The sequence below is a fragment of the Tympanuchus pallidicinctus genome, unplaced genomic scaffold (genome assembly GCF_026119805.1).
Source record: "Tympanuchus pallidicinctus isolate F22 unplaced genomic scaffold, pur_lepc_1.0 scaffold1, whole genome shotgun sequence".
Classification (NCBI taxonomy): Eukaryota; Metazoa; Chordata; class Aves; order Galliformes; family Phasianidae; genus Tympanuchus; species Tympanuchus pallidicinctus.
The window spans coordinates 49,910,656-49,936,868 of record NW_026294618.1 but is presented as its reverse complement, the minus strand read 5'-3'; the positions used below and the strand labels follow the sequence as shown (position 1 = coordinate 49,936,868).

At 35.9% G+C, this 26,213-nt stretch overlaps 1 protein-coding gene across 2 annotated transcripts in view; it reads right to left on the bottom strand.

Moving 5' to 3' along the window:
• Positions 1-26,213, bottom strand: part of NKAIN2 (sodium/potassium transporting ATPase interacting 2) — a 508,528-nt gene that overhangs the window by 72,744 nt on the left and 409,571 nt on the right. For both annotated transcript variants that reach the window (XM_052677954.1, XM_052677964.1), the window contains exon 4: positions 1,738-1,938. In XM_052677954.1, coding sequence (XP_052533914.1) covers positions 1,738-1,938 — 201 coding nt within the window. The remainder of the gene's footprint in view (positions 1-1,737; positions 1,939-26,213) is intronic.

Genomic DNA, 26,213 nt, shown 5'->3' with positions numbered 1-26,213 from the left:
GTGAAAATATATAAACACCAAAGTTTGAAGAACCTGGTCTGGAAAACTGGCCCATACTATTACTGAGTTGCTCTTTATCTATGATAATTATGTTTGCAGTACCATGAATGGAAATATAAAAATAGTTGTAGCTGCCCGCAGCTACCAGATGACTGATGGTTTGTTATTCTGTGCCATTCTCCTGCTTTGTAAAGACTTTCTTATCTAGAAACACATTTCTGTTTAGGCAGAGATGCATAAAAAAACCTTGTTGTACCAAGAAAAGAATCAAGCTTAAACTATATATACCTTGAGGTTTTTGTTCATCATTCATTGCACACCAAAAAAACCAACAATCCAAACCCAGAATAAAACAAAAAAGGACCAGATATCTTTCTCTGAGTTATGATTGAGTTAATAACAACTGCTTGTAAATAATGTTGTAAAGCTATTTTAATTTGTTTACTTAGTCACTTTGATTTATTATTTTTTTTTGTACTTGTCTTGTTGTTGTTTGTATCAGCTGTAACTTGCCATAATTGAAGATGTGATATATCTGGGCAAGAAATTTATTTTATCTTTCAGATCTGCCCAGTGCCTGCCTTAATAACTACTTGGTCAGGGTTCTTATGCTTTCCTATAGTGGGACCAGCTGAGGTGTATGGAGGAGACCTGGGAGGTAGATGGACTTTGTCACTGTTTTGTGATTTTTGGTTTTCGGTATTCCACATCATAACATCACTTGGGACACTGGGAGTCTAACTCTTAGTACTCAAGTCCTGGGTACCTGCCCAGAAGAGAAGAAGAACCACATTCCCCAGGGGACTTTGCGGTCAGGGAGGGGAGATTTAACTCCTGGAAAATTCACCTGATGCTCTTTTTCGCCTCCTCTGCGTTGTGGGCGCTGCTCCAGTCTCCCTCCCTGCTCAACTGGACTGTGCATCTCACCTTAGTGTTGTGGTGAAGCCTACCCACCCTTTCAGACATTCTCTCTCTCATTATATTTGATTTATTAGCTTCAATTCTGATTATATTGTATTATGGTGTGTTATCTTGCATTCTGATACTATATTTAGTAAATTAGTTTGTTTCTCCTCAGATCGGTGCTGCTGGTTTTAATTATTTTGGGATCCCCTGTTTCCTTTTTTTCTGGAAGTGCAGATCCTCAGATCCCTCCGCCCTGCTCGTCACAGAACCAGGCCGAACCAGCCCGTAAACCGTCAACAACTTTCAGGTGAATCTGCCACTAAGCTGCACACATGGAACCCACACAGAGATGTACTGACGCAGAGATATATTTGCCTAAACTCACCTGTTGTTGGCCATTTACACCTAGACTGAGGAAAAGACAGATAGGGAAGCTGCTCACTTTTTGATTGGTGGCCATATTGGATGTTGGCAACTGTTCCAATGATTTACATTAACTTCAGGATCAGGATGAACAAATATCTTCTCTCTTTTGCCTGTATGGCCCCTCTTTGGACTAAATACTGGAATCTCTTAAGGAGAAGCTTATGTGGTAGGAGTCATGTACCCAGGCACTGGACAAAACTTCTATGCATAGCAACAGTTTTATTTGCAGTTACATATATATTTATCTCTACATATATGAATATATTAATTATATATTAAAAATGCCAACATTTAGATACAGGTTTTTAAATAAAGGCCACAACACTCTACTTTTCTGGTAGTAAGATTCTCCAAGAAGAAAGCTAAAAAGGGCAACATGAGTGAGGATATCTATTGTATACTTACTGCAAGGAAGATCTGAAGAGAACTGTGAGCCACTTCTATGTACTGATACTCAAGAAAACACCCCGAGACAGTGATATAACGATGATCCTCTGGAGCCCAGTCTGGGGCTGGTGTTACGGAGGTCACGGTGCATCCTGGTCCATTCTCCATCCACCATGAACGATGCATTGAGATATTAAATGTCAGAATGAGATCTGTTTCCTGCAAAACAATGTGGGAGGAATTAATTTTGGGATGGTACTCTGGTACTAAATGTCTCAGCTACAGATTTCACAGTACACTTAAAGAAAAAAAGAACACCAATAAAATCATGCCTTCACATGAAAATCAGCTGAGTTTGCCAGCAAGAAATGCAAGTAGCTGCACCTTGACAGGCAGATTTTTTTTGAAGCAGAAGAATAATTCTTGAAGCCAGGATCTGCTCCCAAACATTATACTAATCTGTATCATACAGTCATTTTATATTGATTATTATCCTATGGGAAACCACAGGGACTGATGGACATGCACATTTCACAGCAACCCTCCTGTGCTCATTTGGCTCATATTTTGCTGGTGCAATCTACCAAACTTACAAGAGTCCTCAATATCTGAGACTTTACTATGTGTAGATCATATGCAGTTTTTTTCACATGGACTCTGCAAAGCAGAATTCTGGCAACTCTGCCAGAATATTGGAGAAGGATCAGAAAAAAGATTCTGTACAGCTGATTAAAAGCACTGCTTCTCTGCAAAGCTTGTCTTAGTCTTCTAATTCTGTGTAGAAATCTGTACGGAAACAGCTGCTATGTGTTGCCTTGTCTAAAGACTTCTCAGCTTGTTAAACAAAAGGGAAAAGAAGCCTTCAACCTTCAAGTCTTGTGCAGCTGATACAAGGGAGCTAGTGCAAGAGATTCAGCCATGCTCTCAACTAAGATTGCATTTATGAATAGTTCATAAAGGATTAATGAATGATTAATATACATCATAAATAATACTACAGATATGACTTTCATAAATTATACTTGGTTGAACATTACTTGAGGGTACTATACATAGTTATAACAAAACTATGAACTTTGTGGATTCTGTAATAGCCTACAGTATTTACCAACTCTTCATAAATTATTTATGTGTAACCTCATTGTAAAGTGTGACTATCTTGTGCACATGTGCTCAGTCATGCAAAAAAAATTGCTTTTAAGTAGTGTCTTTGCAGAGTCAAATTCTCCCCACACCTAACCTACTTTTTTTTCCAGTGTTGATGACATTAATAATTAAAATTATCATAAAAATTTAAAATGTAACTATTTAATTAGGCTTACCAAGACAAAAGGAAAAGAATGCCATTCTGTAGCTGATATGCTGTGTCCAAATTTCCCCTCCTTCAGAAAAAGTAATTTTTTCAGTTTCACATATTTTTCCTTTTTGTACTACTTCAAACAAAAGTAACTCGATAGAGATTTCAGAGAGGTTTCAGATAACGACATGACTGACATATCAATTGATCTGTGATTATTCTGTAGCACAGCTGATTTTGTTATAAGTTCAAGTTCCTAATTACATGCAGAATTTCGGTACGTTAAAAAAAAAATCAATGACTATCCTTCCCGAGCACATCCACTTCACAGATGGCAAGAAGGACTATAAATATTTTTGTGATTTTGTGATTCTACATCCGCACAGCAGCATGATCCAGCAATTAACGTGCTCTGTGAGTAAATATGTATCTTTCAATTATATGAATCGTCACAACTAACTTCAGACATTTAAAGATGATTAAAGCAACCATGAACTTTTGGATAAACAACCCAAATTTTTCAAAAATTGATATATTTACATATGGCCACAAGCTTTCACACACAATAAACTTTTCCTTTCTCTGTGCCTCTCTGCAGCAAAGCTGCTAGTCTAGTGCCTGCCTATTGTTTCTTGCAAATGAGCTTTTTTCCTCCAACACTCAATCCAGAAGACTTTTTATTTCTGTACTCAGGGCTGTTAGAACTTCTCAGTTGTACACTGGCCTTTTAACCTTGCATAAGAAGTTGAAGAATTAGTATATTTGGAGCAACTTTGGTTTAAGACATCAACTTATTCCTGAACAAGGAAAATAAAACTCCACCACATATGCATAGAAGACCTTTAATTCATTCTAGTTGCCATGGAAAATTCTTAACCTCTAGTCTCTTATCAGAGCAGCAGCATGAATGAATAGAACTTACTGGCATTCTTTATTTTATTATTTGTGATACCTTCAGAAGAGTCACGATGAACTAAAAATATTTTACAAAGTGCAGACGTAGTATGAAATATGTATTGCCTAAAAAGGAAAGGGACTAGCTGGCTGGAAGGAACCAGTTATTTGTTATGCATCTGCTAGATTATGTTAAAAGGGAGCAGGAGGAGCTAAGCAAAGATCAGAACTAATCTCTGTGATTAGAACATTCTAATTCTTCTAAAGACAGCTACATTTGCTTACACAGGATGCAGTAGACCAAAACTTTACAGGTTAAAAACACAAGTGCGAAGTAAATATAATCACACGCCGAAATACTTATAATACTTATATACTTATAATTAGGTATGTAAATAAACTTCACAACATCTTGCTTTCTTACATCCCAGAATTCATGCCCAGTTGATTTTCTGAAATAATCCACAACATTTAGAAAATTCCACCGCCCTCAAAACATCATTTCAAAATTAAGTTGTATACTGTGACAAGATTGTTTTGCCCAATAATAGTCTTTTAGTGCTAACAAGAAAAAAAAAAATCCCAGTGCTAGCAATTTAGTGCTAATAAATAAAAAAACCTTAGAGTCTACCAGATCTATATTTTATTCCTGTCTTTGAGCACTGAGTAAAATACTGCATTATTCCCTCTGCTCAAAAAATAGTCTGGATACTTGTCACAGTCTTATGTCTCTTAATTCCTGGTACTAGCAAAAACAAATCTTTCTGGTTGCAGCTGAGACAGTGTTAATAGCACACCCATACCCGTTGCTAAAGGGCTGGGACACATGTGGGACCAAGCCAGGTTACTTTACAGGAAGAGCACTTTATGGCACAGCAACAATAGGCAGGGCAGAACTGAACCAGGACAGGCGGGTGTTCCATACTGCGTGACATCATGCAGAAGCCATAAAGGTGGTGAGCACTTGCATTGTGGATATATAAGTATGCATAGTTATCATCACATTTTTGTTTCCCTTTTTTTTTTTTTTTTTTTTTTTTTAAGCCTTAGAAAGTATTTTTTATCTCAATGCATGAGTTCTATTTCCTTTCCAGTTCTCTCCCTCATCACACCTGGAGGGAAATGAGCGAACGGCTACGTGGTGCTGAGCTGTTGCCAGGTTAAACCACAACACAAATCCTGCTGAAAGCCCACACTTCAAATCTTAACTCTGAATAACGCGGCTGAAAAGGCTATCAAGCAGGGTTGTTATATATTGAATTACTTAATAAACAAGGTAAACTTCAGAAAGCAAAACAGTAAGTGGAGACAAACTCTGGTTGTGGCAGTATTAGGCATCATTCACTTCTAAGGGCAAATTCAATGACCAAGTCAGATTTTCAAAAACAAGCATAAGTTAGGTCCTGAAAATTTGTATTTCCAAAATATGCGGGATAAGTATAGATGCAGATGGAGCCTATTTACTACAGCATCAGCTGCCACAGTCAGATCATTCAAAATATAAATTGGTATGTACTCTGATCTTGCCTGTAACCTCTAAACCATGTATGCACTCATACGCGCTCATATTAGTAGACCATTTCCTGTGTTTTAGTAGTGAAAGTCACCCAACTTATGAAAAACTCAGTGTATCAGGAAAACAAATGAGAGAACTCTGTGAGCCAAAGAGAGCATGATGTATCTGTCATTAACATCTTTTGCACTGAAAAGATTTAGAACTATTATTTGACAAATTCCTCCTGCCATTTACTCTGTTCACTGTTTGAATACAGTTTTAGTGGACATAGACTAAGTCTACAATGGAAGTAGAGGATTTTCTGTACTCTCCTGTGTATTTGCCGTCTGTTTTCTTTTCGACATCTGCGGCTCAAACACTGCCCAGGGAATTGCAGAGAAATGGTCTAATAAGCCTTGAAGCTATGAAACACAACAGGAACTGTTGATATGTATTGGGCATGCCAATATGATGACGTTCACAGTCTGTATGTCAAAGAAGATTTCACTAACTTAAATTCAACAAACAGCTGCTTCCTTCATGAACACAAAAATACATCTGTATGAGCTTTACTGATGATCACTATGATGGTTTTGTAAATCCTGCTGATATTTGTAAAGCCTGTTAATGAAAATTGGTGCATTAAAATAGATTTCGCTATTCACTGAGGAGTGAAAATTCAGAGGAAAATATTTAGTAAGGCATGTTTGCTAACACTCAAGATGTGTTGATATTTGTAATGGTTATGAGCTAGACAAAGGCTGGAGTTTGGAGGTCTCAGAGGCTCAGATGTCAAAAAAAAAAAACAAAACAGAAACTGAGACCTCTTCCAATTAAGTCTCTAACCTTATTTATTTTAGGATGGTTTGTGTAAAAAAAACCTTGAGCTTTAATGATTATTTTGGTACACACAAGATATAACAACTTCTTCTGGAGTCAACTGAACAGTATATAACATTCTGTGGATGAGGACACCTGATGAAAAAACATGGCAATATAAAATTGAGAGTTGCCAGAAATGAATACAACTTTCTTTGCATTAAAGAGCAGCAGGAGGCCTGCAATGCTCACAATGAAGATATGTAGTAATTACAAGAAAACACTGTTTTAATTATTTTATTAGTGCTCTGGTGCAGTTTAGAGATGCTGATTCCAAATACAATGCCAAGAGGAAAGAAAAAGCAGCGATTCAGTATGACCCTCTTTGAAAGTCCGTAAGGCACTGCGGGCACAAGGAGTTTGTACTGATTTCAGTGGTTGTGGTTTGCTATTCCTTGGGAAGTGAGCTGCCTCCATTTTTTCTAATTAGGAATTGATAAAATCTGTGCAAACATGCTTGGATTCTGGACAAGCTTTTTCAAATAGAACCGTGTAACCACTTGTTTCATTTTTCATTCTCAATCTAGCAAGAAGAGACTGTTTGAAGATTGAATGATCGCACAAGGATGCAGTGAAGATCAGGGTCTGAAAGCACCTGTAGTTGTGGATGCCTCAGATGCACAGGTCTCTACATGCAATGTTTTTTCCTTCTGTTATCTAATTTCTCCACTAAAACTAGTGTGAGAAAATGGTACTGCATGACAGGAGCAAGCAGACATTTTCTTGCCTAAAGAAAAACTGATCTCATGAAAGGGTCAAAACACTGCTTGGCTGCATGTTTTTCTTTTTCAGTGTAAACTTTTTTTCCTCAGCTGACAGACAGGAATTAATTGTTGAATAATTCTGTGGAGATCACAGATTCTAAAACTACCTAATATTTTAAATCTGATTGCACTTAAGCTGATTTTTCTCTCTGAACTTTTTTTTTTTTTTTTTTTTTACATGTACAACTACTTTTCACTTGATTTTTTTTTTCCCCCCCTCAGTAACCAGGAATTCTGGCTGTTAATTTCCTCTCACAAAACTTTATACCAGTATAATTCCAAAATTCAATTTAGGTGATAAGGTTTAACTAGATCCACTCAATAGATTTACTTCTGAAGTTCATACATGGAAAATATCAAACATAGCCTCATTCTTAGTTGTTATCAGTATTCTGTTAAAAATATTCCAAATGTATCTTAAGTGATTGCCAGTGTAAATGTGAAGATTTCATAGAATTACTTAAAAGATGTAAGCATGAGAGAAAGGGATGACTCAGGTATCCTGATTTTCTTGTCTAAAATGAAACCTGAGCATTAACAAAATGGTACAAAAGAGTCTTCAAAAACCACAGCTACTGCAATACAGGGATTCACATTGTGACCTATTACTTTATACAATTCTTACCAATAACTTTATGAAATTGCTAGAGCTGCAAGCAATGTTATCTTAATTAAGATCATAGTTTTCTTGTATTAGAATATATACATTGAGAATCTTCACAATTTTGATCTACTCTGCTTCAATTCATTACAAAAAAAGGAAGATACCTACTAAACTTTAGAATATTAATTTCATCAGTACCGTGGCTTCAATTTTTCCCATTAGCATCCTTAAGAAATTTTCTATCTATGTAGATCTTCAATTAAAAATACCCTGAAAAGAAAGTAAAAACAGTTTGTACTGCAAAGATAAAATAATTACTACCTCATGAATATCTTTAATATTTAATCAGAATATTTTTAGGCTAAGATTTTTCTGGACTGGGATCATTAATTTTTTTATTTTTATTATTTATTGCGTAAACCAAAAGAATAAAACCCATCCTAGTAGCACAATAAAGTTCTGCCATTTATCACTGGAGTCTGACAGGTTGCAGTCCCCGTGCTATCACACAAAAATTTTAATCTGAGTCTTCTATGTATACAGCAAAGTTCCTGAGCAGTAGATTTTTTTGTAATTCCCTGGAAAGCGACTTTCTGAAATATTTCTAGTTTGTGCAGTGCAAAAATACACTGAACTAGGTAGTTGTCTGGGAGTCCTCACATCCCACAGTAGAAGCTAACTATATGAAATATTATTTATTTCTCACCGTAGCATAATCAGGGATATCATTTGGGAACTGAGGAATCCATTGAAGAAGATTGAGTTGGATGTAACACCTTGCTTTGAAAACTCGTTTTGACAAGTGACCATTCTCTGAGGAAAGCAGTTTGCCTCACAATACTTTATGTAAGTGTCCAATGGTTGCTACCCCAGACTCAGCTGATCTACTGTCTTCTAGTGCTACTGGTTGGCATGGAGTTACTCACAGATTATATTAGAATCACAGAACATATTAGAACCCAAACCTAGCTTCTTTCACTCCTTGGCACAACACTCTTCCAAATTTTGGATTAAACCTGAAGATACCAGGTGCAACTTACTAGGTACAACTGTATCTTGAAAAAGTTTTTTTTTTTCCCTTTTTAAATGGTAAAGTATGTCTCTTCTTGGCAAATATATACAGATTAATAACATCTGCAAATTTTAATATCATTATAAATAAACTCTAAATTCTAAATAAAACCTTTCTAAACACTAACACATCTTATATTTGGGTATTTTCCAACAGGCTACATGGAGCTTCAAGTGAGCTGAGAACAAAGCTCTGCAGAATATAAACAGAAAAGTGTACGGTAAAATAACAGGATGAAATAAACATCCTTAAAACATTTCTCTTTCTAGAGTGAATGGTTTACTGAGTTGCCAAGTTATGAAGAATGGTTTGTTTGATCATCTCCATCTGAGGAGAAAATTTTAGCATCATCCACCATTTAGTAGGGAAGGTTGCAAAGCTGGATGGCGTGGAAATTGACTCAAACTTCAGTAGTTTTATACAGAATGCACAGAAAGAAATTCCAGTTGACATGGTTTGTTTTTCCTATTTCCTATGAATCTGTATTCTCTTTAAAAAATGAAATCTTGTCTATCAAGATGACAAGATATTTTTTTTTTTAAACAACCCAAATCACCTGTAACCCTAGGGCAGAACTCATTTGTACAATTATGCCAATTCTTATGTGTTTGAATCAGGATCTGCTGTTGAAGACAGAAAATCTACCACCTGCAGTGTATACAAGAAGGAGAGAAAGGTGTAAGTAGACTTAAGAGAATTCTCAGGCCATACAATGTCCTTACCCCAAAAGCGGTATTAGGAAACATAAGATTGTAGTCTTGTACAAAAGCTTTGTGAAAGACCATGCTGAACACAAACACGTACAGTACACAACATGCAATAGTTTAAATGGTTCCAGACAGCACGGTTTTTATATGCATTAAGATTTCAGAACAATTTAAAAGATGACTGGGTGAGTTCAGAAATTACTGAAAAATGTACAGAATTGTCTTAGCCAGTTTAGTTCAAATCTAGCCCAGATGGTTATTTTCAAGAGTCTTCCTCCAAAGGAAGGTTGCAATAAGCTAAAACATTAATTTAAGATGCATAACTAGTCCTCACAACCAACTTGCATTCTCGTTGTGAAACAGGCAAATTTAGATGCTTTTAATTTATTTACAATCAATAAAGCGTACCCAGTTGAAAGAGAGAGTTAAGTATCCCTCAAGGACTCTGAAAAGCTGCTGATTGAACCTAAATAAGATGTTGAACAGGAAGGCAGCCATAAAAGGAAGCACAGAGGCAAAGTGACGTGTGGGTCATCTCTGTATAACCTCTATGTCCTGTTACAGCAATGGTGTGGAGATTGATTCTGTACTGACTACTTCAGGTTCTTCCACTGTAATCTAGACCACAATTGGCCAGGCTAGTAAATCTACAAATTTATTTTTGGATCTGAAAGAGTACAGCGTTCATGTAGCTTGCAAATTTGGGCCAGTAAAACAAAGTCAAATTGGTAAAGCCCATGCTCAGCAGTATGTGCACAAAGCCTGAGTGTAGCAGTCTCTATTGCAACACCAATGAATATTCAAGCAAGAAAGTTTCTGATTTTGACACAGTTTACACCTAAATGTGACTTTTATCCAATTTTAATGCAAGGAAATATACAAATGCAACTGTGCTGTGTGACACGGGAAACCCTATAATGCAGTTTGCAGTGCTAATGTCTGGCCTGAGTTCCACATGCCTGTATTTGCATTACAGATTTTGAAAATCACCTTTGTTTCATTTCCAAAAGGTTGTATTTGTTTTTTAAACAAAGACTACATTTATCAAAGAACTATATTATATGACTGTGATAAACTTCAGTTCATGAAGAGTTCATTTATGTCCTTGCTGGTGATGATATTTATTAGAATACCTAAGGCTGTATTCAAATCTGATAAATCAAACTCATTTCACTTTATATGCAGTAATTAATTTAACAGTAGGTGAAAGTTCTCTCCCTTCTTGTGGTATGATACTGTGTCACTCAGCATGGACCACAGGTTAGTTTTATTAAAGCTAATTTGATTATCCACTACTCTCATCTAACTACAGAAATAATTTCTATCTTATCTTGAATGCAGAGCAAGTTACAGTTGCCTTGTAAATAGGCAACTTCCAGCATTTGAGAATTATAATAAATTATTTCTTAGAAACAAATTAATAGTTTTTACTGTTCTATAGCTGCTAGTTCTCTTCTTTCTACACTGTGTCTCAGAAATCATTTTGAAGGATGAGGCTGCTTAGAAATATTTGTTGAATTTGGAGACTAGTTTTAGCCTAAAAAGTGAGAAGAATGGGAACAACATCACAAAAATTGCTCCAACATTTTTCAGTAGATTAATATTATACTTTTCCTAATTTGACTTATTAAGGCATTTAGGCAATACTTACAAATTGGAATGGAAAATCTTAGGGCTCTAAATATCTGCTGTAAGTGATATATATTTAATTCTCCTCTTTCCTTGATACAGAAATCAAAAGTAAGCTTCTTCACCAATTTCTATTCTGACATTGCGTGTCTCATGACAACAGACAAAAAAGAAACATTCTCATCTACATTAATAAGCAAGCCACAACATCAAACAGTTTGATGTTGGCAAACATTTCAAGTGCACTTCTGTTTCTCTTGTAAGCTATTGCTAAAACTGATGATGCCCACTGCTTCTGTAAACTACAGCCTCATAAGGACAATTTGGGGACATTTAAAAAGATTCAGTGCATAACTCTGGGTAAATGTATAGGTTTTATTAAGTTTTCAAAAGCATACCCTAAAGAATAATATCATGATGCCATTCTAGATGTTTTTAGCCAGCATGAAAGTACCTAATATACTGCAAAAGAACAGTAGCAATTTAACCCATTTAAGGTACTAATTCATAGATGAATAGGCTGCCATTTACATTTTGAGTGCTCTGCATGCAAGGCAGCTAAAGCATAGAGGACTACCGGCAGAATATTGGAGCATCTAACCATGATACATCAGAATTAGCTCAATAAAAACATCCAGCAATTGGCTACTCTTATACCTAGCACCAGTTCCATATGTACATAAAATGTATATAAAATTACACAGATCCATTGTGCATCACAGTTTTGAACTGATGATGTTATCAAGTGATGACACGTTTTGATGCTTTTTTTCCATCTCACAATATTGTGCAAAAAAGAAAATTACTTTTCAGTTCACATTTATATTGACTAGTTAAAGACATTGTGAAAGGGATAATTTTTTTTTTATTATTATTCTGCTTTCAGCTGAGCCTGTCTCCAATTTTCTCATTTTAGCATGAGAAAGTAAACTCTGCCGTTTGCATTTGAGTGCCAGCTCAGAGAGGAGTCTGTATGGCCTGGAGGTTCTAGTAGGTAATAAAGCGATCATGGGCCAGCTCATGCATTTGTGGCAAACAAGGACAACAACATTCTGGGCAGTATCACCAGCAGGTGGAGGAAAGTGATCATTCTCTGCTCAGAACTGGTGAGGTTATACTGGAATGCTGGGTCCAGTGCTGGGCCCCTCAGCACAAGAGAGACATGGGCACAGTGGGTGAGTCCAGTGAAGGCCACCAAGCTGATTAGGAACTGGAAAACAGGACATTTGAGGTGCACGATGCACAGGGACAAGAGGCAAACAACACTAGCTGGGAAACAGTAGATTCTGAACAGAACTAAGAATTGTTTATTTGTATATATTTATATATATTTTACCATGAAAGTGGTAAAACACTAGAAGAGATGACTAGAGATGAGGAAGCATTCAGCCTTGTTGATACTCCAAGCTTGACCAGAAAAGCATTTAAAAAGTATAATGTAGTCGGAACTCCTTTAAAAAGAGAGTTGCCCTAGGTAACCTTACAACCTAAATCATTCTGTAACTGGAGTGTTCTCCCTTGAAGACTTCCAGCATTTCTACTGTTCTTCAAAAACAATTAAAAAACAACAAAACAAAAAAAACAAGTACACCAACTAACAAAGCCCCAAACCCTTTAAAAATGCAACTAACCCAACAAAACAATTATAGAATAAATTGGCTTTCTGTAGCTTGAATATTCTTGGAATATCCCTCAAAATCTTATGACACACTGGGAACACAACAGTAGTAAGAAAACAACAGCTCAAATCTGACTTGTATGCTGGGCTTATAAATAATGTGTGATCTATTTCTGCAGGGATAACATCCTTCTAGGAACCAATAACAGCCATTTAACTTGCATGCTTTCAACTCTGAACAAGCTGGCTGTATCTCCTTGGGGATGAGGAAAGAAAAGGTACCACTTGAGTGGAGCAGATATTGGCCCTGAAGATGCTGTAGAGACTACAAATAACACAGCTTAAGGCTCTTTAACTTGCTAATTAAATATCACAGCTAAACTAGAATAAACTAATGAGAGAGGTCAAAAAAATGATTTCAAAATAACTTCTGTTTCATTCATTCCACTTGAATCACAGCATCATGATATCAAGGGGTGCATATTTTATTTGCAAGCAGTTCATGCTGGCTAACTAAAATTTCACTTAAGAAAAATCACTTCAGTACCCAGGTTTATAATCCATAGACCCTCCAGTTTCTAGCCAAGACTGAGATGAAATACTAAGAGCAATGATCTCTAATGAGTGCAGTTTGAGAGTGTTAGCTTAAACAAAGATCTATCTCGGTAGACAGAATCAGTGATGGAAAACTTTAAGAAGCTGCTGGGAAGTAGATTTACCATTCTAATTGTGGTGTCTCTGTCAGTTTCTTAAATTAAGTTTTCAGGAGCTGATTTAGCCCAGGGAAATGCAGAAATTTGGTTGAACTGCCTCTTGGGGCTGCTTATACTAAATTTTTTGTTTGTGTTTAGTGCTAATGCAGAATTAAAGGAACTTCACTGTCAAGATGTTAGAAGATTGATGCTTTTATTACTTTGAATTGGAAAGGGGATATACACAATAAAGCACTCACAAGGGAAGAATGATACAGAGAGCAAATCTTTGATTTTCCTGGTGTTTAAGAATATTGCAGAACACTGTGCATTCAAAGAAGCAGTATTCAATTTTTTCAGTTGAGAAATAAACATACATATTTAGTTTATTAAATATAGTCTGGGTAAAAATATTTTCTTGGGAATATGTACCTGCTCAATGGAAAAATACAAACTTCAATAAATAACTCAGTTTCACGGTTTCTACACAGTAACATCACTATTAACTGCATGAAATATACGACATATTCTCCCTTTCAAAAAAAATCTCATAAAACACCTGTAAGAGGAATCTGATTTCCAAACACACAGCTTTTACATCAACAGCACTGATTTCCTCTCCTTGAACAAACATATTTAAAGTACTAAAGCTAAAGCAGTCTTCTAGGATGTACAGTAGTACAAGTCTGATTTTATTGGGAAATAAAGTTTTCTAAAGCAGGTAGTAGTAAATATTTTTCTAATGTAAAAGTAAATGTTGGAATTTCACCTAAAAAATAATTTGTTATAATATACGTAAGGCAGAGATTGGGCTGAAAATAAAGACTGAAGTTTCATGGTTTGTTTTTTTTTCTTCAACTAAATGCTAGGAAATAGCACTGAATTGGTTCTGTCCCAGTGCTACCCCTGTACTACAGTACAGCATTTAATTACACATTATTTCATCAATCTGAGCTAAACACACAGCATACTATAATATTTTATCATTATGCTGCCCTCACATTTTTCAGTCTTATAACAATTCAATATAACCTATACAAACTTACAACTTGATTCTAGATAAGTACTACAAATAATTCCATTAAATTAGTAGGACTCTCACAGTATGTGAGATTAAATTTGTTATATTTTAACCAGACTTAAAGATAAATATGTGAAAGATAAGAAAGATGTGTAGTGAACACATATGTAATTCCATATTACTTTTATTCATATTATTCGGTAGTTCATAGACCCAATTTAAAGACACATATAATGCTGCAATGCGATAGTAAGTATAGCAGCAATAGCGGGGTGGCACAATCCTAGGCTACAGCAAACAAGGTCAAGCTCAAATACAGCAGCCACAGACATAGAAACAAAGGAAGAAAAACTGCTTACCCTTGAGAGATCTCAGATAGGCAAGGAACTCCAACAAAATACCCTCACCTCCACTGCCGACCTTAAGTGAGGTCTGGGAGGGGGTGGATCCTGTCTCCACTCCTTCCGTTACTCAGGTGCATTGCATGCACCTGAAATCCCCTGGGTTGGCCCTGCCTTCCTACCAGGTGCTAAATCACTATTTCAGGCTGTGACTTAGCACTTTTGCTACAACATGATAACCTGATATACATGCAGTTTGGATTAAAGATAAATAATTGTATTTATACATATTTGATAACCATGAGTACTTACTCTAGAGCATGTATATGCTAAGAAACTTTTACTAGAAATACTTGATGGTTACTAGAACAGGTTGCTTAAAGAAGTTTTGCATTTCTCCTCCCTGCAAGTGCTCAGTCTCAGATTTGGATGAGACTTTGAGCAATCCAATTAAGTAGAAGGTATCCCTGCCTATGGTGATGATTTTCAAAGGTCCCATCCAAACCATTCAATGATTCTATGTAGTAGAATATCCATATTATAAATTTGAAATTTGCCCATATGTAAACAAATATTTTTGTTAAATATTTAACATGACATTTCTTTTGGAAGAGTGCCGAACTTCTGCTTGAATATTAGGTGATTTTTTGCTTTTACATATATGTAGAATTCCAAAACTTCCTCAGACTTTTGGAAATGTGGTATTCACCATCTATGAGCTCATGCAGCCTGAGAAATGTGAGGATTAAGAAAATATTCCTGGGTTCTGTGACAGCAGAAAACTGATTTCTGTCTCAACTAAATACATGATTGATTGATGGGTGTCTATGATCTCAGAGAACTTTGGTGGTACTGGAATCAATTCCCAAAGGAGGCTAGTAATTCTGTACTATATCTGGTCTGTAGCAAAATCCCAATCTATTCCAACCTATTCAGTTGGAACTAACTGTCAACTTCTCAGTTCCACCCCAAAACTGGACAGAAGACAAATTAGACATTATATTGGTAATGGGATCAAAACTTCCGTAGAATTCAGGATTTTCATGATTTAAGTGGGTATATGATGAAAGAAAAAGGAAGGAAGGAAGGAAGGAAGGAAGGAAGGAAGGAAGGAAGGAAGGAAGGAAGGAAGGAAGGAAGGAAGGAAGGAAGGAAGGAAGGAAGGAAGGAAGGAAGGAAGGAAAGAATACAATACAATTTGCAGGTAAATAACTTTTTAAATAATTCTATAAGGAAGAACCAGTTTGCAAACTGAAAATTATAAGCTCTGTAATAGGAGGTTAAGGCAATGTAATGCACTTTTTAGGATTTTTTTTCTGACAGCATAGCTTTGAGTTGCCCCAAATGGAAAGAGAAAGTCATGAATGCTCAGTTATAAGAAAGTCCCAGGTATAGTAAAAAAAAGTATTATGAGAACATATACAAATAATTGTATAAACAAGTATTCAACTAGAGAGATAGAAGGAGAAACTGTGCTTGGGATGAAATCAGACTTTCAAAAATCAACTGCACTAATTTCAGTAGCTGTTTTTATTAAATGGACAGAACGTGGATATATTCAGCACTAGTGAGGCCGCACCTCGAGTACTGTGTCCAGTTTTGGGCCCCTCTGCAAGAAAGATATTGAGGCCCTGGAACGTGTTCAGAGGAGGCAATAAAGCTGGTGAGGGGTCTGGAACACAGGCCATATGAGGAGAGGCTGAAGGAGCTGGGAATATTCAGCCTGGAGAAGAGGAGGCTCAGGGGAGACCTCATTGCTCTCTATAACTTCCTGAAGGGAGGTTGTAGTGAGCTGGGGGTCAGCCTCTTCTCTCGTGTCATTAGTGATAGGACCAGGGGGAATGGTTTCAAGCTATGGCAGGGGAGATTCAGGCTGGACATTAGGAAGTATCACTTTTCAGAAAGGGTGGTCAGGCACTGGAATGGATGCCCAGGGAGGTGGTGGAGTCACCGAGCCTGGGGGTGTTCAAGGAAAGACTGGATGTTGTGTTGAGGGACATGGTTTAGTAGGAGCTATTGGGAATAGGTGAACGGTTGGACTGGATGATCTTTTATGGTCTTTTCCAACCTTGATGATTCCATGATTCTATGAAAAGTTTTTTTCCTCTAAACCTGAAGACAGTAGAATTTCCTGGAGCTCAAGTTGTCGTATTTATCAGCATAGTCTTTACTGATTTATTAAAATGCAGAAATGCAACTGAAAAATTTTGGAATGTAAACTTGTAGCAGGACTAAGCATGTTTGGTTCATGTTTTATTCAGAAGATTAAAATATGATATCACCTGATTTTGAATTTTAAATTTAAATCTCCCTGCAAAACGAAGTTGCCCTTGGTACGTTCTGGATTTTGCAAAGGGGAGTGTGCTTGTGATAAATTTATTCTGTGATTAGCGGGACAGGTAGCCATGTGTATATGTTTTGTTTTACTACAAAACCAAAAATAATTTTCCTAGTTTCCATTTTTTTAATGATGATTTTTCATAACTTTCAAGTTTTAATTTCCTACAAAATATTATTCTGCTTTTTAGCTGCAATGATACTCGATTTTTCCCCTGAAAAATTCCAATCTCTGCTTGGAGATATCATCTAAAACTCATGTAATATGCCTATGATTATGTAAGATACAGTGGCTCTTGTATCTTGCCATGAGTCCACATGCTTACAAATACCAGCAGATATGGCTCTTACTTCTTGTTTTAAATTAGATAATCATTGGACTAATATACAGTATTAGTTCCTGATAATATCTGATCAAAGTTTACGATTCCTGCTCTACATGCATAAGCTCTATTCTGATCAATATTACAATACTAAATCAGTCATTAGTGGCACTGTTTGTTCAGTAATGATAAACACTTCCACTGGATCTTTAGATAGAATTCAGTGAAATGAACGTCCTAATATCATCACTGGATGTCAAATCAAAAATCATACTTTACATTTCCTGTTAAAACCCATTATTACTTTTTTAGAAGTATATTATTCCTGTGATGCAGAACAGACTGTTTAAATAAATATGGAAATGATATATATCAAGACAGAGTTAAATCTCTGATAAATCCCAAATGTGAGATTGTAAACTCCTTGATCAGGAGAGATGGAAAAATCTCATCAAGAAGGGGATATGCATTATATTTACTTTATGGAGTTAGAATTTCATTTTCTTATGAAGTCGTGCATAGTTTAACTATTCACAACTAAACTATGGATTGCAGAAACAGAATATAAGCAGACCTCTGCCCATTGCTATAAAATGGCATGATCTTCTTTAAGCTACCATGTTTACATTGCATAATATGGCTGAAAACCTGATCTCTCTCTCACTAAGCCATTAAGAATAAACATCTTCAGGGGAAAAAACAGAGCTGAAGTCTAGGTAACCTTTCCGTCATCTAACAATCTGGTCACCAAGTCATAGAAGGAGATGAGGTTTGTCAAGCATGATCTGCCTTTCATGAAGCTGTGCTGGCTGGGCCTGAACCCCCTGGACGCCACGCACATGATCTCATCCAAGATGATTTGCTCCATAACTTTCCCTGGTACTGAGGTCAGGCTGACAGGCCTGTAGTTCTCTGGATCCTCCTTAAGGCCCTTCTTGTAGATGGGAGTCATATCAGCAAGCCTCCAATCCTCTGGGACCTCTCCAGATAGCCAGAAGCACTGGTAGATGGCCGTAAGCAGCTCGACAATAACCCCCCAGCTCCCTCAGCAAATGAGGCTGGAGCCCCTCTGGTCCCATGGAACTTGTGACAGTCCAGATGAAGAAGGAACTCTCTAACTGTCTCCACTCGAATCACTGGGGGTGTATTCTGCATAGCATCCCAGACTTCCAGATCAGGGTGTAAAGTGCTCTGAGGATAACTGGTCTGCCTGTTAAAGGCAGATGTAAAGAAGGCATTGAGGACCTCAGCCTTCTCCTTATCCTCAGTGGCCACATTCCGCGCTGCATCAAGTAAAGGATGGAAATTCTTCTTGGTTCTTCTATTACCACTGATATATTCGTAAAAGGATTTCTTATTCTCTTTTACTGCAGTGGCCAATCCAAGTTCAAGTTGGGCTTTTGCCTTCCTAACTTTCTCCCTGCATACCTTAGCAACTTCCTTGTTATCTCCCCAAGTAGCCTGTCCCTTCTTCCAGAGGACATAGACTCTCCTTTTCTTCCAGAGTCTCAACAGTAGTTCCCCATTCATCCATACTGGTCTTCTTCCCCTATGGCTTGCCTTACGGCATTCAGGAACAGCCCGTTCTTGTGCCTTTAAGATTTCTATGTTGAAGAAATGTAGTATCAAAGAATGCAGCAAACGCAGCAAACCCTCTAAAATTTCTATTACTAGAAGTTAAAATCAAAGTCAATTTCTAAATAGATTTTCATGGCAGGACTAAACTTACTTAACTTAAATCTTCTGCAAGTTAGGTGTCTGCTCAAAATTAAAACCTTTGGTTGAGCTATAGGTAATGGAGAGGATCAGGTAGCACTAGATGGCAACTGTTGATGGCAATCTTTCTGTTCTTACAAAGATGCCTGTAATAAAGTCTCTGGTAAGGGAACAATTTTCCACTGGCCTGAATGGCTATAGTCTAAATGCCTTAAATTTAAACAAACATTAGATTATTAGGGTTACTTATATTTTTCTTAATATTCCCGAAGCTGGAAGAAGCCTTATTTGAAGTCTACAGAAACTAGGGGAAAATTTCTATAAATGTAAATGTACATGAATTACACTCCATGCATTACAATATTGAAATCTCTTCCTTGTCCCTTGAAATACATTCTTTTTGCAATAGTAGTTGCTTTCCTTAGACCTAAGTGATTTATTGTAACAGATATGTACATGGGTACACATGATTGAGTAAACATATGCTGCCCTGTTAAGATGAGCACTACATATACACACTCTGCTAATTTCAGGATTATTTAAATATCTGTACGTTATCTTCAATACTAATCTCATAAAAGTGACAGACAGTACTATTTTGTAACATGTTGATACATGAAGGTTATATTACAAGCATAAATAATCTGTTTTCACTCATGTTCTTCAGAGTACAAAAGACATTTCTTTATCTAGATTATAAATTAGATACTTTCCCTGAAAGCCCCATGGGAGATACTCACTCCACTCCTACATAGCCTGAAAGTGTACTTGTCTTAATCTGTCCATACGAGGAAAAGATAATATGAATTCATTTGCCTTAAATAAAAACTGAAAAATATTTCCTTTGATCAAGAGAGTATCTGAAGCATTTTCATTAAAAAAAAAAAAAAAAAAAAAAAAGGATGAACAGTAGGGAATTTGTGAAAAGGCTAACCTTTTCACATTATTTAATGTATTATTGTTAGAAAATCACATAGACAAAGATATCTTCATTTCTCTGATGTTTGAATTGGAAGTATGCTTCAAATTCTCTATCAAGATTAATCTATCAAGAACTTTAGTTTAGTAATCAGAAAGAGCATGAAGTTCATTGAAAATACTTTTCAGCAAACTCCCTGCTGTTATCATAGATCATCACAATTGAGCCAGTATAAAGAAAACTATGCAATTTAATGGGAAATATATTTAAAATAGCACTTCTATTTTTGCTTCCTTTAATTTCGTAACATTTGTATATAGAAATATCCACTAAACTAGAAAACTACAATCTGGAAAATTTAAGGCAGAATCTTTACCAATCAGCCCTCCTATCAAACTACTAGCATAAGTAATATTTACATTCAGAAATCTTGAGTATATGTTGCGGAATCCTCTGTATCAGAAAATTACATATTAAATAAATTCTAACTTTTCATGTATTCCAGGCTCTGAGCTTTTTTAGATAAGTACACTGCAATTACTCTAATGAATCTAATGAATCCTTTATAATCCTTTTATAATTTTATAATTTTATAATCTCCAATAATTTTATTATCTTCTAGATGTTATGATAATTATTTTACAAACTGACATAAGAGTTCCTTCAGCAAGGGCTCTGGATGAAGCTTAACATTAACCGAACCACCCAAAGCAGAAAAATTTGTTGTTAATATTAATGTAGAATGTTCGAAGAAAAATTCATCCACTTGGAGGCCCTACATCATCCTGTGACTTAAGATCCTCATTACTGTAGGTATATGGTTATCAGCATCGAACCTAGACAAAATAAAACTGCCATGGTTCTGTATACACAAAATGCTATCTTAATCTTTCTTGCAATGAAAATTATATTTTAGAGATATTCTTTGTTTACTTGATTCTGGCATGCACTACACTACTATCATTTTCCTGGTAGAAAGGGTTGTTGAATCGTTTGTAAATTTATTTTAACCAATGTACTTTGTAAGGAAGAAATAAAAAGCCTAGTGGCTTGTTATTTCTCATTCATTCTCCTCCCTTTTTAAACAGCCTTTTGAAGAGGAAGTAGTTGTCCTTGAATAGCACAAAATAACTATATCACAAAGCTAGCTCTAGTGAACAAAGAATAAGAAAACAAATAAACATAAGAACTGGTAAGCATTAACATTCTCTACCTTGTATGCTGCAAAAGATGTACCCTTATATGATAGTAGGGTGTGAACATCACATGAAAACCATATTATAATGCTTGTGTACAGTAAGGAATTACAGCTGTGTAATAAACTTAATTTTGGGGTTTCCAAGCATGTGACACTTGTACTTCACAAGTGGAAGTAGATTGTGTACAGCTAAGTGTATACCTTTCTGCAAGAAAGACTTCCTTGGTTGTTTGTCAGTTACAGAGATAAAATTTGTACTACAGGTATGGCTGCAGAAAAGTCCCTGGACATTTTCATATAGACAAAGGTTTTCTGGTGTTCTTTTTCCTCATTTTTGCTTTTGTGTTTATTTGTTTAATTTGTTTAATTGTAATGATTCCAAACAGGTATCTTCTGGTACATCAGGATCATAAATGCATTGCTATGGTGGCTACTATTTTCAAACATCTTTCATTTGATCTCTCTGGCAGACTGTTTCTAGTATTCTTCCACAGGATTTAAACTAGATCCTTCTGGCTTTGAGAGGCTGTGCTTATTTATTTTTACTTACTAGAAAACTCTCCAAGATTCTAAGCCAGTTTTTCAATTAGAAACTAATAAATTTGACTTGAATGTAAAAAGGCTCAGTTTACCGTGAAAACCTAGCTTACTCTGTCACCTAAACCCCTAAGCTTTATTTATAAAAGCTGCTAATGCCACATCAGTATTCAGTTCAGAACCTCATGTAGTAGTTCTTTCTTTGGGCACAATTCTAAGAAATATGTGAAATTAATAAGAGATGTAACTCACAACAGAGATAGAGAAGAATATTCTCTTGTTGATCCAGAAAACCAGGAGGTGACTAACAAGTGTGACAAAACAAATTATTTTATTGCTGCAAAACTTTTTATATTTCACAGACAGTGCATATTCTATACAGGATGATGCAGTGGAAGGGAGCTGAACTGGCATGGGTTAATGTGACTTCTTTGTACTTTTAGTCAGTATGTTTGATCATTCACTCATATAGTATTAGTGTTTCTTGATGTCATCGTGTTTCTTTAAGCTGTAATGCCCCATACTGTAATGCCTTTCAGGAGTTGCCTTTTCAAAGGAGCTTAATACAGAATTTTAATTCTACATGCCTTTATTTTGCAATGGTTATTTTACAAATAAGAAGAAAAGTGTTCATACGCACACTCCTGAAAACCTTTAAAAATATTTTAGAACTATCAATGCAGTCTATTGTACCTAATTATTCTGGTATTACGTTCAATACCAAAATAAAGCATGTAGGCTTCAGACATACCTTTTATCCAACAGATCTGTGTTGGCTGAAGACCTCTCTTCTACACTGTACTAAAGGTTATCAACATTTCAGATCTGTCATTTAGTCAAAATTACCTCTGTAAATTCCAGTTTGCTAACTGAAGGCCAACAAGTCACATCCTTTAAATTTTATCTGCACGTTTTAAACTCTGATCAGTGAAGTATTTCATGAGCAACTCAATGCACATGAGAATACAATATACTTTGGCAGAGTGATGAAGCAAGTTTCAGCAGTATCTGACTTTTAATCTGTAAAGAAAATACATTTGTCTCTTTTAGTAACCTGACCAGTTATTAGACAAATATCAGCATCTGTCAACCAGCAGTGACAGTCTGTTTCCCAAACAGCAAGCTAGACCCTTGAGAGATAACTTCTTCTCCATTCATTGGTTGTCTCTTACTGTCATTACAGAGTTTCTTTAGTGGCTTCCAAGATCTATTCCCACCGATTGTTCTTGCTACCTTTGCTACCCTTGTGCTACCTCAGTCATGTCTGCATGCTGTCCTCAACACGTCTCTGATCACAGTCCGTCACGTGTCTGGCATACTATTCTGCAACTTGAACATCTCTAGCATGCCACATTTAACTCTGATCTGCATTTGCTTTTGCTTATCTCCCTTGGTCGTTGCACTGAAATTCCTTCCATTTCCTTTGAACTGTTTCACAGAATCGTAGAATATCCTGAGTTGGAAGGAACCCACAGGATCATCAAGTCCAACTTATGGCTCTACACAGGACCATCCGAAATTCAGCCCCTATGTCTGAGAGCATTGCCCAAATGCTTCTTGAACTCCGACAGTCTTGGGGCTGTGGCCACTGCCTCAGGGAGCTTGTTCCATTTCCTGAACGCTCACTCAGTAAACTGCGCTTTACTAATCTCCAACTTGAAAAAGAATCTCTGATCAGATGGCTGCCTAAACAGCAGGTGTGCACAGTGGTTCTATCTACTCAGCTGGGACCATTTAAAGTCTAAGCAGCATAGTTTGCTACAAAAAAATTGAGGGAACTCACATTTATTTCTTTCCCACTGATATCTAGTGTAGCTGATGGACCAGTTACAATTAAGACTTCAGATAATAGCTATTCCTTGAAGAGTTCTTACTAAATCATGAGATTTTATGTTTAGAATGTACTAACATATCTTGTTTGTGGGGATTGATAGGTAGTTGCACATTTTTACTAGCAGATGGATATTATTTAAATATTACCTGGGATGTATAACTAAAAGATCAAACACTTTAATTAGGGCATCTCTGAGAACGTGTTAAAATAATTATATCTCTTGTGAAAGTCAGAATTTTGTCAGGAGGTAACAAATGCATTTTCTTAAAATTATTATTTATTACACCACACCTATTTGGAACCAAATTATATTTCAGTGTTCTAATTTAAGGAAAAACATCAAGTTTACTTAGTGAAATATTTTTACCTCATGATTATCATCAGGTCAATTCATATTTATATATATATATATGAATGTAAAACCAGCTCATTTGAATTTCTTGCAGCCTGTTGCTATATCATAGAATGGCTTAGGTTGGGAGGTCTGATCTGGCACTACCTACAGATTTCTGGCTCCACCTTTCTGTCCTAACCTTTATGTTCTTTGAATAACATTGATGAAGCTACTGGAGGCTCCCATTTCATCGATACTTTCAAGAAGGATTTTCTGTTTGATTGTTTAGAAGCTAAACAGCAGAATTCAGTTGGAAATGAAAATAAAGATGACTGTCAAAATCTTAAATTTGATCCTTTATGATGAGACAACAATATTTTAAAGCTATTTAGGTGCATTTTAATGTGTCAAAACTTGCAAAGGTTTTCACTGTTAATTGTTTCACAGAATCACAGAATCATAGGAGTTGGAAGAGACCTCTGGATATCATCCAATCCAACACCATATTAAAGCAGTTGCCTACAGGTAACTGGTAAAGTAGGTAACAGGTAAAGTACAGGTAAAGTAGGTTGCACAAGAAATCATCCAGGTGGGTTCTCAATATCTTCAGAAAAGGAGACTCCACAACCTCTCTGAGCAGCCTGTTTCAGAGCTCTGTTGCCCTATATTCAAATTGTTTTTTCATTCTCCTACTCTTACTCTCATCATTACACTGCATAGATAATAGCATCCTGTTTAATTGCTAATTATTCTTTGTAATTCTGTTTAGACAGTTCAATTATTTTGTTTAGTGATTTAATAACAACATTTGACTCCTTATATTTTCAAAGCACTTTATAATTCATGAATAACATGAGGTGTATAGTAGTAGTAATAAAACAATTAAAGGTGGAGAAACTGAGACAAGAATGTGAATTGGGACTGGAGACTTTTTTTCTAACTTTGTTTGGGCAGTATACTAAATTACCTCTCTCCTCTATGCTTCTTAATGAAGACATAAGATAAGATTTAACTTTAGTTAACAAAGCCTAGAGCAATAGATGTTCCCTTCAAAAAACAAAAGGAGGAACAATTTTTCTATTTCACAGATTAGCAATTAATACAACTGAACAAGAAGTAGATTCAAAATATACTTCAGTCAATTAGAATTCTTTTTTTTTTGCTTTTTGTTTCACTAGCCTGTGTGGGTATGGGATTAAACTCTTACTGCAATTTCTGTCATCTCTTATCATGCTGAAAATGAAATTCATTTAGAAAAGCACATCTGCACAATAAGTCTTGATTTACGTTTGAATACTCATCTCCGAGGCTATCAGCGAATGCAAAAGTATTTGATACTGTACATTTCCAGATTAATGTCACTCACGAATAGGTAGCCATAAGAGGAACTAAATTGCTCTTTGCAGTACTTTTGGTAATGCTAAAGCAATTAATGATGCTCCAAAGAAGAATATATTTTCTGTATTTACTCCATCTTTTCCTGACAAAATACTTTTTAGGGAAAAGTTCTTCTTTAAGAAAATAATAATAATAATACATGCTACTGTATTATCTTCTGTATGTATTTGAGTTACTCAAGATCGACTGCAGTCAACCTGGTTACATTTTTAACTGTCAAATGGCCTGAGAAAATATACTTTTGCATAACGGTAAATACTTCTGTATGGTATGCAGCAGGATGTTTCTTCAATATCATTTACTCTAAACTTCAATAGCAGTTTAGAAAAAGGAGATTTTGCTACATCAAGACTCCATGCTACCTAGAAAGTAACAGATGACATCTCAATTTAATTTATTATCAATCTGTGGTTATGAATATCAGTTATCAGCCCACAAACTTCTAGCTTCCAAACTCATCTTCCTCCTGATAGACCACAACAACAAATACTGTAGAGTGATACATCCTCAGAGCTTACAGAAACTTTCTCCTCTTAGAGAGCACCAATACCATAAGTGATTCCTACCCATCCTTGCAGACGAGCAGTTCTGCTCCATCAATAATGCTGAATATCAAATGAATTGTTTTTGAATCTGGTTCTAACTGAGGATATTAAACCATCATTATAGAGGAAATGAGGACAATAATCAATATTTTACCATTCCACACCAATTACTGGGTATATCTAAAAAAAAAATTTAAAACCCTATCAAAATGTCAACTATTAATGTAACCTCCACATGGCACATAGTCTTCTCAATTGCATACCATCACAGCAGCCTACAAATGATTTAGAGCAGATAATATCAGTGACAACTGCATGTGAAGCTGTGAAAAAAACCTCC